This window comes from Amia ocellicauda, chromosome 13 (genome assembly GCF_036373705.1).
Source record: "Amia ocellicauda isolate fAmiCal2 chromosome 13, fAmiCal2.hap1, whole genome shotgun sequence".
Lineage (NCBI taxonomy): Eukaryota > Metazoa > Chordata > Actinopteri > Amiiformes > Amiidae > Amia > Amia ocellicauda.
Genome location: NC_089862.1, coordinates 13,901,406 through 13,914,217, shown reverse-complemented (window position 1 = coordinate 13,914,217; position 12,812 = coordinate 13,901,406). Strand labels below are relative to the sequence as shown.

Below are 12,812 nucleotides of genomic sequence, written 5' to 3'. Positions count from 1 at the left end.
TGCGAGCGGTGAAGCCCGGGTGCAGCACGCATGCGTGTCCTGTACCGAGGTTGGCAGTGTCACAGGCCGCCGGCCGGGTTTGCGTGTGTTTGACACTGGAGTCCAGATCTCTGTCTCCGGACTGACGTGCTACTGTATTGCACTCGCGTCTGCGCATTCAGGCCAGAGCAGCGAATTCATAGTAAAATCGGCGCGGCGGGCAGCTGTGCGCTGTTTGCGCAGGGAAACGCAAGGAGGCTGCGGAGCATGCGCGTCCATTGGCAATGAACTGACTCCGAAGCACGACCCACATCCGCAAGTACCCGTGTCTGTGTCTGGACTGAGTTACACATCTGCGCTGCACTGCGGTCTCTAATGGGCGAGTCGAGGGGTGCAATTACTGACGTGGGCAGCGAGCCGTGAATGTATTATAGGCGTTTAATAAAGTTAGGATCACAACATACATAGAGATGACAGGGATCATAATAAGAATCAGATGTCTAGTCGTAAACATGACTCTCAACATCATTTGAATCTCATTATACTTTGGGCGGGAGACTCAAATGTTATAAAAACAAACGCGCATGCGCTGTCGCTCTGGCTCAGTCCGCCGGTTTGGAACGCTGCGGCTCAGAAGCCTCGGGTAAATCAGCTATGACGTAACAAGCATCTTCATCGCATCCTGTATTACATGTGAACAGTACACAACAAGAGACCACACTTCATTAGCTCTGTTGAGTTGAAGACAACTGCTTTTGATTCGGTAAGATTGTATTTTATTTGTGTTCTGTTTGTATATTCATATCCTATATCACTGGGTTGTACATTGTGTCAGCCATGTGCAGTTAAGACCTTCTTTCAATAAAGCAACTCGGTGTTCATTGGTGATACTATTGACAAGTTTACTCTGGAAACTAACATCTGAAATGCACTTTACAAAGCCAACTGGAGTTACCCTTATTGGGAAATAAATCAAATGCATGCAATGGAGTGCAAAGCATTTCTAAAACCAGATAGGTATATAGGTTTAATAGTGTAATTTGTACTAGATAGGGCCTGATGCAACCCTGGCGTTACTATTAGCAGGAGGCATTTAAAATGTGTTTTTACACACTTTATGAAATTCCAATATACAATCTTTTTGACTGAAGAAAACATTTATTTACATTTCTTTTAACATATTTATGATTTGTTATTCATTGTGTGAATGAGTTTATCACCCTGATTTGCATGGGTTTTTAACGACTTAACCAATCGGTCAGCTGGTTTAATTGGTAACATAACATGTCAGTGTTTGCTTTGCTTACCTGTCTTTTTCTATTGTATTCTGCAGAAGAACTGTAAAGAATTACGGTGACAGGAATGAACCCTACCAGACAAGGTACTATGGGCCCGATATTCAAAGTGTATGCTCGCCATGCAGAGGGGTCTACAGCACGTTGCATATGGTTATCGCACATTAATGTCATTGTTTTCCATATTTAAAACCCTGCAGTTCACCCATTAATTGAATGCAAGGCACAAAATGGGGGCAGTGGCTGAAATGATACGTGATCCAGCTAGTATTTTAGAAAAGCAAACCTTGAAGGTATGAGGCGGCACTTAGAAGACTGGAGCACACTGGATACAGATTCAGTTGAAAATGGATGGTTATATTTTAATAATATACTACTTGAGGCTCAGGAGAAATTTGTACCAAAACTTAGCAAATTGAGGACCAAAAAACATTGTCCAAAATGCAATAAAATATCAAGAGAAAGAAAATGTTGAATAGTGCATACAAAAGGGATTGAGATTAAACAAAATACAAAGAATATGTTGAACTGCAAAGAGATCTTAAGAAAGGGATCAGGAAAGCAAAGAGGGAAATAGAAAGAAAGACAGCTCTTGGAGCTAAAACTAATGCAAAGAGCTTTTTTCAATACTACAACAGCAAGAGGTCAATAAAGCAGGAAGTGAAACAGACAAACATGGAAGTATCTTGGAAAATGAACAAGATGTGACAAATGTTCTAAATGAGTATTTCACATAGGGTTTTTACAGAATAAAAAAACAGATAACATGCCACAGGTTAACAGCCAGTCCAGTCAAACTCTAAGAGAGATCAGGATACATAAGGAGGAGGTACTAAAGAGACTAGCAGAATTAAAAACAAACAAATCACCTGGGCCTGATGGTATATTTTCAACAGGGAAATGAGGGAAATTATTTATAGGCCACTATCTCAAATATTCCAATAAAAACAGCTGAATGTCTTCTGACGGCCTGATGTGTGTCTCTCTTCCAGTTGGCACTCCCACCGCTAACCACGCCGGAGCAAACCAGGCATCGGACAGCCGTGATGCACGTGTGCTGGCCGACCTGGAGGACTGTCTCCGGAAGACTCTTCGGTACTTTCGGGACATGGGAGAGAACCCTGAGGTGAAATTTTTAATCACAATGTACACAGTCTGAAAGAACCTTTTTGGATGTATTTATATGTAGTTTTTAAAATGAGTATATTATACACATGCAGATCTAATTTAATCAAGAATAGGGTTCAAATGAAGTCATCTACAGTTAGTTCGAGTCTTACTAAAGCGCAGAGGATTGTGACAGACACAGGTACAATCTGTATTCGCTTCCAGCTCAGTTCCCCACCGACTGAACACCTGCACAGGAGGTATTAGTTCTTTCTTGTCCTGCTCTTGCCACAGGTGCCAATGAAGCATCGGCGTGTCATATGCGATGCAGTGGAGACGGTGGCCAGGAGAAAGCCGCTGTCTTGCCTGCTGGAAGTGATGGCCTCGATCGTCACTGTGGGGATCTTTGAGAGCGGCCGCGATCTGCGGAAGCTGAGTGTCCGCTGCGCCAGTCAGGTACGCCATCCACAGCCTGGTCACACTGTCCACACCTGCCCACAGGACACAGACTGTGTTTGTTTGCTGATACACAACACGGCTGCCACTACTGAAGACCAAACGGATCTGAGTCCTGAGGGATGGATCCCGTGGTTCAGACCTTCCCCCTAAAGAGCGAAGGATGCTCACATACAATACACGGCCACCATCTTGCATAACCTGCCGCGTTTTCTCCTGCAGACCGAGCTCTACAAGAGAGTGGTTCTCTGTTACGGGTTCGTAACTCTGCAGATCCCCACAGCACAGCGGCAGGTATACCTGAGGCGCCACATCCTGCCCAAACTGCGCCCCTTCTTCACCTCCAAGGTAGGCAAGATATGTCTCAAACAAGAGAGAGTGTGATTGTCCACACCTGGCTGTTCATTGCCGGTGACGGCCGTCAGAGACTGAGTTGCTGTGTCTTCTCCTGCAGGACCTCACCGTCAGGGCAGCTGTGTGTTTCAGCGTGAGCATCATGGCCCAGGCATTCGGGAGCGCTGGGGTGGACATCCCTCGCAAAGCGGAGATGCTCAACGTGATGATGGTCAGTTTCCTCGAGTACTGGGTTCGTATAGATGCTTGTCTGTACAAGTGTGTTTTGTCTTTCAGTGTCAGAAACCCGTTTTCTTCCCCCCCGACAGAAATACATCAGGGATCGTCCCACGGTGGCAGCCAGTCAGTTCTACTGTCAGCAGGTCCTGCACGCCTGCATCCATCTGAGGTAACTCTCCCTTAGAGACGCACCTTCACTGCAGCCGTCCGGCTCTCAGCGCCGCACATGGCTGAGATGTGTTTTGACTCTTGATGGGTCATTGTGGGTCAGAGTCTGATTCAGCTGAACCCACTGGAAACACCTCTAACTGTAAAAACACTCAATGTGTGCTGTTGACAGATCAGCCCCACAGTAACTGTGCTTAGAGAGACTTGACCTGAATCACAGCGGCTCTTCTATGATGAGTGTCTGATGGGTTGCATCAGCTCAGTGTTTTGGCTGAAGTGATCAATTTAAATCAACTTGGGATTGATGTTTATGCTCTTGTTTCCCCAGCCAAGTGGGACCCTTCTACAATGAGATGCAAGCCCGTCTTGTGCAGCTGTGTGTCGGGGCAGTCCTGAGTCGCCCCAGCGAGGCCGTCAGCGAGGCTTACTTCGAGGTAGGATCTGTGGAGTCTGTGGCCCACTGTCTTGACACGATGACTGGGGACCTGCGGGACAATCCTCATGCACACTTCATCCTGTTCCACTCATTCTATTCATCATTTAATACTGAAAAAGGTCCAGAGCTGCAAATGACTTTTGTGAGTCGTCAGTAATAAGTGTGATGTTGGTGAATTAACAATACTATTCAGTCATCTGTCCTCAATCTGCCGAGAGAGACATGGAGCAGAAATGGGAGTCCAGGGAAGAGAGATCGGACACAGAGTTGTAACAGAAACGATGAGATCAATATAACGGCATTAGATATGATCACAAGTGTTCAATTTAAACACCTTCCTTAAACTTGTGTCACATGAATACTGTGCCGTCGTTGTATCTAACAGCTTGTGTCTGTCTTGTGTAGGAGGTGTTCTCAGGCGACACATATGGCCTCTTTGCCCTGCTCACAGCCACGCTGACTCAGGACGTCTGCCTCGAGACACTGGAGGAGATGTTGGAGGTCAGCCATTTCACCTCGCCGCACAGCAGAGTGACTGCCGCGCTATTGGCTGTCTGAGAGACTGGATTCTTTTTTCTGTGCACATTACAATAGGACAACAATTGATGAACAAGCCCCTGTGTCTAGAGATGCCATTGCTTAGTGAGGGGCAGTGATGTTTAAAGACTAATATGGATGCTGCAGAGATTGTGACTCCTTCAGTGGCGCTGCGGTGTTCCTACTTTCTAGCACAGTTGTGGATCAATGTCACATCTCTGTGGAAGTCATCGTTTGTGTCTCTCTGTCCCATAAGGAGCCCTGACATGAAAAGAACGAGAGACGAATCTGGTGAGATTTAAAAAGTGTGTTTATTCAGGTCTAGTTCTGCTTGTGTTCACTCCCACTCTCTCTGGCATCACTCCCTCCTCAGCCCCTGCAATCCGCCTGTTCCTCTGCGTGCAACGTGGCAAAAGTCACGGCCATGACACTGGTGAGCGCCGTCCTGGGCATCTATGGGATGATGAGTGTCACCCGGGTGAGTCAGATTGAGCTTTTGTCAGTAAGTTGAGCAGTGCGACTCGTGTTCACACGTTGATGCTGGGACACCAGACTGGTCTTGTCATTGATCTCCGGGTGGCTGTTCTTTCCTGCAGGGGTCAGGGCTCGTCCCGGTCGCCGGCCTGCTGGCCTCGCTCATCCCGAGATGCTGGGACACCGAGCCAGTGGTCGCTCAACAGGCTGTGACCAGCATCAAGATGGCTCTGGACATGTGGCTGTATTATGAAGGTAATGGTGGCTGTGAAGTGAGCAGCTTAGTGTGTGTTTGTGTGTGTTGCTCCTGACAGTGTACAAAGCCTTGTCTGTTGGCTAAACCTTTCTTTTCTTCTTTAAAGATGGTTACATTGACGATGAGAAGATGGGCTACGTAAGGCAGTGGATTAAGGAGGAGTCCTTGGACTGGGAATCCTGTGTTGCTCTCGTCCAGGTGAGGTTTATGTCCAGCCCTGCCGTCTCCACAGCGGGACCACGGTCTTCCTCCCACAGAGCCCGGAGTCACGTGCTGGGGGGCGTCTGTGTCATACTCGTATTGTTGACCAACCCCAGGCAATATCCTTCAGTCTTGCTTTGCCTCTCCCACACCTGGCCCACAGAGAGGAAGAGGAGAGGAGCCGTGTCACCTCAGGGGTTTAAGAATGTCTGCCACATCGATGGCCGAGGGCTGAGTGTGTCTCTGTGTTTCAGATCGTCAGCGAGTGTCTCCGTCCCCGTCACAGGCAGACTCTGGTTCAGGGTCTGCTTACTGGACTCCAGGACCCCCAGCCCAGCTCTGCCCAGGCCTGCTGTGCTCTCCTGTGCCAGCTCTTGAGCTCTCACCCTAATGAGCTCACCGAACTGGTGAGTTAGAGCATCTGTTGTGCTATAGAGCGTCTCTATAGCAAGTGTTTGAGCTTCTGGACAGGAAGCTCAGCTCCAGCCTCCCTGTTAGGGAAGAAGAGATCTGTACGATTCATAATGTAAACCAATCGATGCCCAGTGTTAGATGTCTGTTGCCCAGAGAAAAGCGTGTGTGAAGTATTAAGTGTCCTGTGTGCATGTCTCCAGCTCCCTCAGGTGCTGCATGGGTTTCTGGGCCTGTCCGGTGCGGAGGAGAGCGTGCAGCAGAGCGCGAAGGAGGGCGTCCTCTGGCTGGTGTTCCAGGACAGAGCCTTGGCCATCGAGTCCCTCGTTAGCCACCCGCTACCCGCTGACCAGTGAGCATTTAAAACATCATCATTATTATAATTATTATTATTATTATTTTTTTTTTTATTATTAATTCTTGGCAGACACCCTTATCCAGGGCGACTTACAACATAAGTCCATACTGTGAAGAAGAAGGATACGATTCTCTAAGGGAGCATACATGTTTGGAGTCCCACAGCTTGTCAGATGTTTTTAAAATGCTTGTGTCTGATATCAACACGTGTGTCCACACAATGTCCACGTGCTGTTTCCATCACGAGCTCGATTCTATCGAGTGTTGGCCTCTCTGTGCGCTATTGAGAGTGAGAGGCGGTCGGTCACGGTGCGGGTCGGCACACACTGAGTGTCTGCTTGTGTTTTCCAGCACCATTCGGTACCAGCAGTGGTGCCGGGAGCTGTGGGGGGCCATCGGGGCCAGCAGTCTGGGCCCCTGGACATTCAGGGCGCTTGTGGAGAAGCTACAGTCGGCAACCAGAAGTCAGGCCTCGGTGGTAAGTGTCTAGAATGCCGCTCATGACGAGGACACGCACAGCGCTCTCCCTCCAGACTCTGACTCAATCTGCTTGTCTTTGCCGTTGTCAGGCTTGTGCTGTACAGGATGTGGTGGCCGCGCTCAGCCAGGAGGCAGTCACGTTTGCCGAGGTCTTCGCTGCCCTTCTGCTTCTCCTGGGTGTTGAGGATTCAGGCGGAGACTTCGCTGTCCAGAGGTAAGAGCCTGTGTGGGGAGCCAGGGGTCACCCTGAGCGTCGCACCAGAACAGAACCACTCCCTGTGTAACGTGTCTCCCTTTATCTCCGCTGACGCTGTTCCCCCCTCTCTCCAGCTTCGTCGTGGATTCTCTGAAGGTCCTGCTGTCCAGAGCACAGCTGGGCGAGGTGGCTCTTGAACAGGACTGGGGCCTGATCCGGGAACCAGGCCAGCAGCCCGAGGGCATCTTCCGGCTGACCAGGTACGATGAGCCGGGCCCGAGCGTTAGGCCTAGAGCAGATCCAAAAACGTTCTTCACAGGCGTTCATTAATGCGAGATTAATACGGCCGATAACTGTGCATAGACACCCTCATAACCAACCCCCAGCAGGGAGACATTGATCTTTAGAGAAAAGATGTGCAAAATCAGTGAGCTGGCAGCAAAGCAGCCGTGTAAAGAATGGACCCTGATCCTCGTGCTATTGATCCACAGGGCTCTGAAGACATTCGCCGCCCCTGTCCTGCTGGAGGTGGTGCAGCTTCTCTGGCAGCGATACAGCAGCGCCAACCGAGGCCAGAAGATCTGCATCGCTGCCTTCTTCGCTGGAGTGAGTGTCACGCCCGTGACTGTGATCCTATGATGCGTGTGTCCAGTGAATGTCCCATCCTCTCCAGAGTGTCTGACTCTCCCGTCTCTCTTCTCTCCCCCTTTCACAGCTTCTGCGGCAGCCGCACCCGACTGACACCTGTCTGCTGACCGAGGTCAGGAACCTAACGCTGCAGATGTGTGAGGAGCCCCTGGAGGACGTCCACCTTCTGGCCATGCAGGGTCTGAAGTCCGAGCCCACGGAGGTAAAGAGAAACGGCCCATCGATGGCTCCTCTCTCTGGGGATCATATCTGTGTGCAAGAGGAGACGCTGCGAGTCATTCATCCACCCGTCGTGCTTCTAGGCTCATTCTTGTCATTTTGGTGTCCATGTGGTTTTGACTGGGTGTGTGGCATTCCTGCCTCAGTGCTGTGATTACATCGATGCTATTAACGCACTCTTTCACCGTGTTCATACATTTTCTCTGCTCAGATGCACAGATACGCCACAGAGCAGCTGAAGCTGCTGAGCGGCGCTCTGTCCCAGTCGGACATCCTGAGCGCTGTCTCCAGTCTGGGCATCATCCTGCGCTTCTGTGAGGACGGCACAGCCCAGAGGATCATCCCCAGGCTGTACCACATGGCCAAGGGGTGCCTGGAGAATGTAAGTGTTGGACTGATTCGCTGTCCTTTTTTTCCTCAGTTCCATTAGTACAGAACATCCTCTGTCTCAGAAACACCGTGGCTGTAATCTGCCTTCGTTGAATCTGGAGTCGCTCATGTGTGCTGGTTCAGCAGTTTAGCAGCCACGTGTGTCAGCTGCTTTCTTGAGGAGCAGAATGAATAAATGAATTTGTTTTAATCCAGGACAATAGTTTGTATATATGTACAATATCATTTTATCTTGGAGGATATATATGTTTTATTGTGTTTTCGTAAAAACTCAAATTCATTCACTCATTCAGTTGTGTTTATCTAACACAAATATTTGACAATATCTCCAGGATTGAACACTGCAGTCCTGTCCCATGCGGAGACGTGCCTATTTATAAATATATACCCATCCTCAATTAAAGATGATGTTATATAGCGTTTCCATCACTGGAGCGGATCGAGTCCCAAGCTTTCTGCCGTTGAGATTGACAGGTCTGTGCTTGTGTTGCAGCCGGACTCGGAGATCCGCGGGGCCACCGTGCTGCTGCTGGGGCAGCTGGTGAAGGCGGCTTCTGTGAAAAGATCTCTTCAGAAGCAGTGCCACGGCTCGCTGGCCATGCTGCTGCTGCACCTGCAGGACCCGCTCCCGGCCGTCTCCCAGGTAAGTACACCGGGCCGCGGAGACCCACCATATGTCTTTATCTCAGTGGAAACTTTGGTAGCCAGTAGTTCTTCAAAATCGTGCTCCAGGGCAAACCGTGGGGTCGACAGCTTGACAGGTTCACAAACGTAACTGTGTGGAGTGAAAGGCTGCGTAAACTATGAAAAAGTGGCCGACTTGACCTCAGGAAGGGGACGAGTGGTTCCTCTGTGGACGGCACCGTGTGGAGATTGAATATAAAGACGGAACACGCCGGCTGACGTGCTCAGAGCGACGGAAACCCAACGGCTGCTCAAAGTGGTCTTCCTCAAAGTGTTAACCCTTTCCCTGTGGTCTGAACGGTGCGGTGTTGTTGTGTCGCCCCCAGGCGTGCCAGCGGGCCCTGCGGCAGTGCGCTCCGGCGCTGGGTTGCCCAACTCTAACCGAGCTGATCGAGGGGCACCTGAGCCAGGAGACATTGGACTTCCCGTCCTTCGCGAGGGACGTGGCCGCTGCGCTGGTGAGTCACTGTGGGTTCCTGGTGGGGTTTTGCTACTCGTGCGTGCTGAAGCATTCCAGCCTCGCTGTCTGTACACCACCTCTGGTATCTCCTGCTGAACCCGGTTATTGTCCCTGCAGCAAGCGCGGCTCCCCAGCGCGATGGCCGTATATCGACGCTGTGCCCTGCGCCTCTCCAAGAGCAGCATCCCTCACCTCCGCGCCGGCGCAGCTGTGTTCATCGGTAAGAGAGCCAGGCAGCTCGGTCCGCAGTGCTGCTGTTTTTATTGGCGAGATTAAGCATGTCCTTTGCCGCTGTCCCACCGCATCTCGCACAACTTCACACATGTTGTTTTTCCATGCAGGGGCCCTTCTTGGGAGCATGGACAAGACCATCTGCAGCTTCTGGGCCTCAAGGAAACTCAAAACAGGTACCAGAACGCCCGTGACTTCTAGGGCCGCGCTCTCGCTTGCTGTGATGCCAGAAATGTGAAAGAATGACAATGAGGAACTTCATTTACAACAGATACAATAATCATCTGTGTCTCCTGCTTTCGGCCCAGTTGTGTGATGAAAGGATGGGCCAATAAAATATTGAAATACTCCCCAATACTCTCTCATTTATTTGTGTTTCTCTCCTCCTAGCTCTCTCTGCCCTCCTGAAGGACTCTGATCCACGGGTCCAGAGGAGGGCAGCCGAAGTCCAGGCCGGCTTCCCCCAGCGCTGAGGCCCGGCGCTGGGGACACGGGGGCGCCTCCCGACCATCGAGGAGGTGACTGTGCTTTAGGCTCCTTTGACAGAGCCGCTCCCTTTGCTGAAAGAATCGATTAAGAAGATTGATATAGCAGGGACTTTCTTCACCCCAGAATGGTGTCTGAACGGCCCAGACTAAGCTGATGTGTTATCTGCTGTTAAAGTAACGGATTACATGTAACATATTGTTCAAGCACATTGTAGAGAAGCTGGTATAAAATTATATGTGGTGTGTAACCTGCGGTGGTTTGTTTCTGTCTTGCAGGCATCCAACTCTGCTGCTGCTGGTGGCAGAGCTATCCAGCCCACTTCACCGGTGTGGGAGAGGAGTCACACGAGGTCATCTGTCCAGCTCTGTCTAAGAGGGGGTTTAGCTCGCTACCATAGGAGCCTCATCGAAACCTCTTTCTGTCCAAGCTGCCTATTGGCCCCTGTGTGCGTCACTCAAACAGTCCCTTCCTATTTCCTGTTTGTATATAATGTGACACACACAGGGACTTCCTGTTTGACGGGAGACCGGACCGGTGTGACCTTGTGACCCCTGGGCAGAGCTTCCTCTCTCAGGTGACCGGGGCTGTGTCCGCAACCCGTCGCTATATTTCCAGTGGGAAGTTCCGCCCCGGGGAGGGGTTATTGTGGGACCAGACCATCGCACGGGAGGGGGCAGCGAGCTGGTGAGGGAGTCTGGCCCGAGGTGTACCCCCTGGGCGGCCTTGCTGAATCAGCTCTGGATAGATGCCACAGGGGCCCCTTGGGGACGCATCTGGGCTGCCCAGGAGCGAAGACCGCAGTCACACTCTACTGGGAACAGTGATTCAACAACAGCACAGCGAGGGCCGGGGTCACAGACCCACTGTACAGGAGTATGGCCAGCGGGGCAACAGGGCGACGCACAGGCACTTTGCCGTTTTGCTCTTGGACTCGTGTTGCAGAGTCTGTGTTTTCAGCTGGCTGCTCATAGCAAGTGTGTCTCCCCCCCGAGTCGCTCCAGTTCATTGGTAACTGTGGGTGTCTGTTGTTACTGTACTTCACTGGGCTGTGCTGTGCTGTCCATGCCCCAGTGCTCCGGCTGTGTCTTGGCTCAGTCTCTGTGTGTATATACACATTGTACCACCAGTCACTTTGTGTGAACCTTATTGCTGGAGTCCTGCAGCCCAGGTTAACCGTTTCACCTCTGAGAATAAAGAGCGCTCGTCATTTCATATTTTAACTTCATTTAATTGTAAAACAGCACACAATACTGTGTTCTCATCATTGCTCTCACCTTAAATCATGCCAGAAGGTCCCAGATGGGTTTCTGGCCGGCCTTGACAGCTGATTTGTTTCTCAGTCTCATGGCGCTGACCCTTTCCAAGCCGAGATCGAGATCGCTGTCCCGTGTGAAATGTCGGGGACTGACAGTTTCTACAAACTTGGATGTGTTTTCCAGTGACGAGTTTCTGATCTGTCAGACTGTCGATCACTGCGCTGAGCGGCCGCTCACTCTGCAGTGGATATTATCAGCGTCTTTAACACTCCAGTGTCTGTGCGAGTCTCTGTGTCTTCCTCATGTGAGGTGAGAGCAATGATGAGAACACAGTATTGTGTGCTGTTCTACAATTAAACAAAGTTAAAATATGAAATGACAAGCGCTCTTCATTCTCAGAGGTGAAACGTTTAACCTGAGTTGCAGGACTCCCTCACCAGCTTGCTGCGCCCTCCCGTGCGATGGTCCGGTCCCACAGTAACCCCTCCCCGGGGCAGTGCTTCCCACAGGAAACATAGCGACGGGTTGCGGACACAGCCCCGGTCACCTGAGAGAGGAAGCTCTGCCCAGGGGTCACAAGGTCACACCGGTCCGGTCTCCCGGCAAACAGGAAGTCCCTGTGTGTGTCACATTATATACAAACAGGAAATAGGAAGGGACTGTTTGAGTGACGCACACAGGGGCCAATAGGCAGCTTGGACAGAAAGAGGTTTCGATGAGGCTCCTATGGTAGTGAGCTAAACCCCCTCTTAGACAGAGCCTCCTCTCTCAGACCCATCGTTTCAAGCCAATGAGGATCAGAGATTGTAAGTACAGCTGATTTATTTTGTTTGTACAGATTTGTCTGCATAAATCCAAGTTAGGGGTGTGAATTGTTAACAGATTGTCACACATTTGTATTGTTCCATAATTGGTTCAGCTTTGTGATAAAAAGTTAGTAGTGCTCAGTGGGTCAGGTACAGGAGGGGCACGGGCTGGGCGCTGGTATTCATGTATCAAAGTCACTTGTCCGCTTCACACTGATTGCTCAGAGTGAGTTCCTGTATTAATGAAAGGCAGTGCAGTATACAGTGCGCATGATTCATTCACTGTGGGACCCGTATTATTTCAACTCCGGGGACAAAAAGCACATTGGCCTTCATTCTGTCAGGTCAAAGGGAAAATATCACACATGCATATTCACAAATGTATATACTGTATAATGTATGTAAATGTATATCTCTCTTCTCAGAAATTCATCTGAAGTGGAAGCAGAAAATGGCTTCGGTGTCTGAGGACAGAAGAGGAGGAGAAAGATCAAGCTGGCCAAGCAGAGTTTACTTTATTATTATTATTATTAGTAGTAGTAGTAGTAGTAGTAGTAGTAGTATTATTACTATTATTTATTATTATTATTATTATTATTATTATTATTATTATTATTATTATTATTATTATTATTATTGTTATTTATGTATTTAACTGAATGTGTGCTGGTATCAGGAGCCAACACTTTAAATTAATAAAACA

At 49.8% G+C, this 12,812-nt stretch overlaps 1 protein-coding gene and 2 long non-coding RNA genes across 3 annotated transcripts; all 3 read left to right on the top strand.

Annotated features, from left to right (window-relative positions):
• Positions 1–398: 398 nt before the first annotated feature.
• LOC136766283 (uncharacterized) lies at positions 399–2,392 on the top strand. The gene is made up of 3 exons (XR_010821716.1): positions 399–742; positions 1,313–1,360; positions 2,267–2,392. It is a non-coding gene; the product is annotated as an uncharacterized LOC136766283 (long non-coding RNA).
• Positions 2,393–2,681: 289 nt separating this feature from the next.
• On the top strand, positions 2,682–5,898 carry LOC136766327 (maestro heat-like repeat-containing protein family member 1). The gene is made up of 10 exons (XM_066719739.1): positions 2,682–2,837; positions 3,060–3,185; positions 3,292–3,402; positions 3,500–3,579; positions 3,907–4,012; positions 4,420–4,515; positions 4,925–5,029; positions 5,148–5,280; positions 5,388–5,479; positions 5,737–5,898. Exons 1-10 carry the CDS (start codon positions 2,682–2,684, stop codon positions 5,896–5,898), a joined length of 1,167 nt encoding a protein of 388 aa, XP_066575836.1.
• A 3,562-nt stretch (positions 5,899–9,460) lies between these two features.
• Positions 9,461–10,417, top strand: LOC136766379 (uncharacterized). The gene is made up of 4 exons (XR_010821725.1): positions 9,461–9,547; positions 9,669–9,734; positions 9,949–10,076; positions 10,323–10,417. It is a non-coding gene; the product is annotated as an uncharacterized LOC136766379 (long non-coding RNA).
• Positions 10,418–12,812: the final 2,395 nt, after the last annotated feature.

What these genes read in the sequence shown, in the direction of transcription:
- LOC136766327 (XM_066719739.1), top strand. Translation starts at nt 2,682, where the DNA reads ATGAAGCATCGGCGTGTCATATGCGATGCAGTGGAGACGGTGGCCAGG. An exon ending in GCCCCTTCTTCACCTCCAAG is followed by an intron (nt 3,186 to 3,291) that starts GTAGGCAAGATA and finishes CTTCTCCTGCAG; the next exon opens with GACCTCACCGTCAGGGCAGC. An exon ending in CACGCCTGCATCCATCTGAG is followed by an intron (nt 3,580 to 3,906) that starts GTAACTCTCCCT and finishes TTGTTTCCCCAG; the next exon opens with CCAAGTGGGACCCTTCTACA.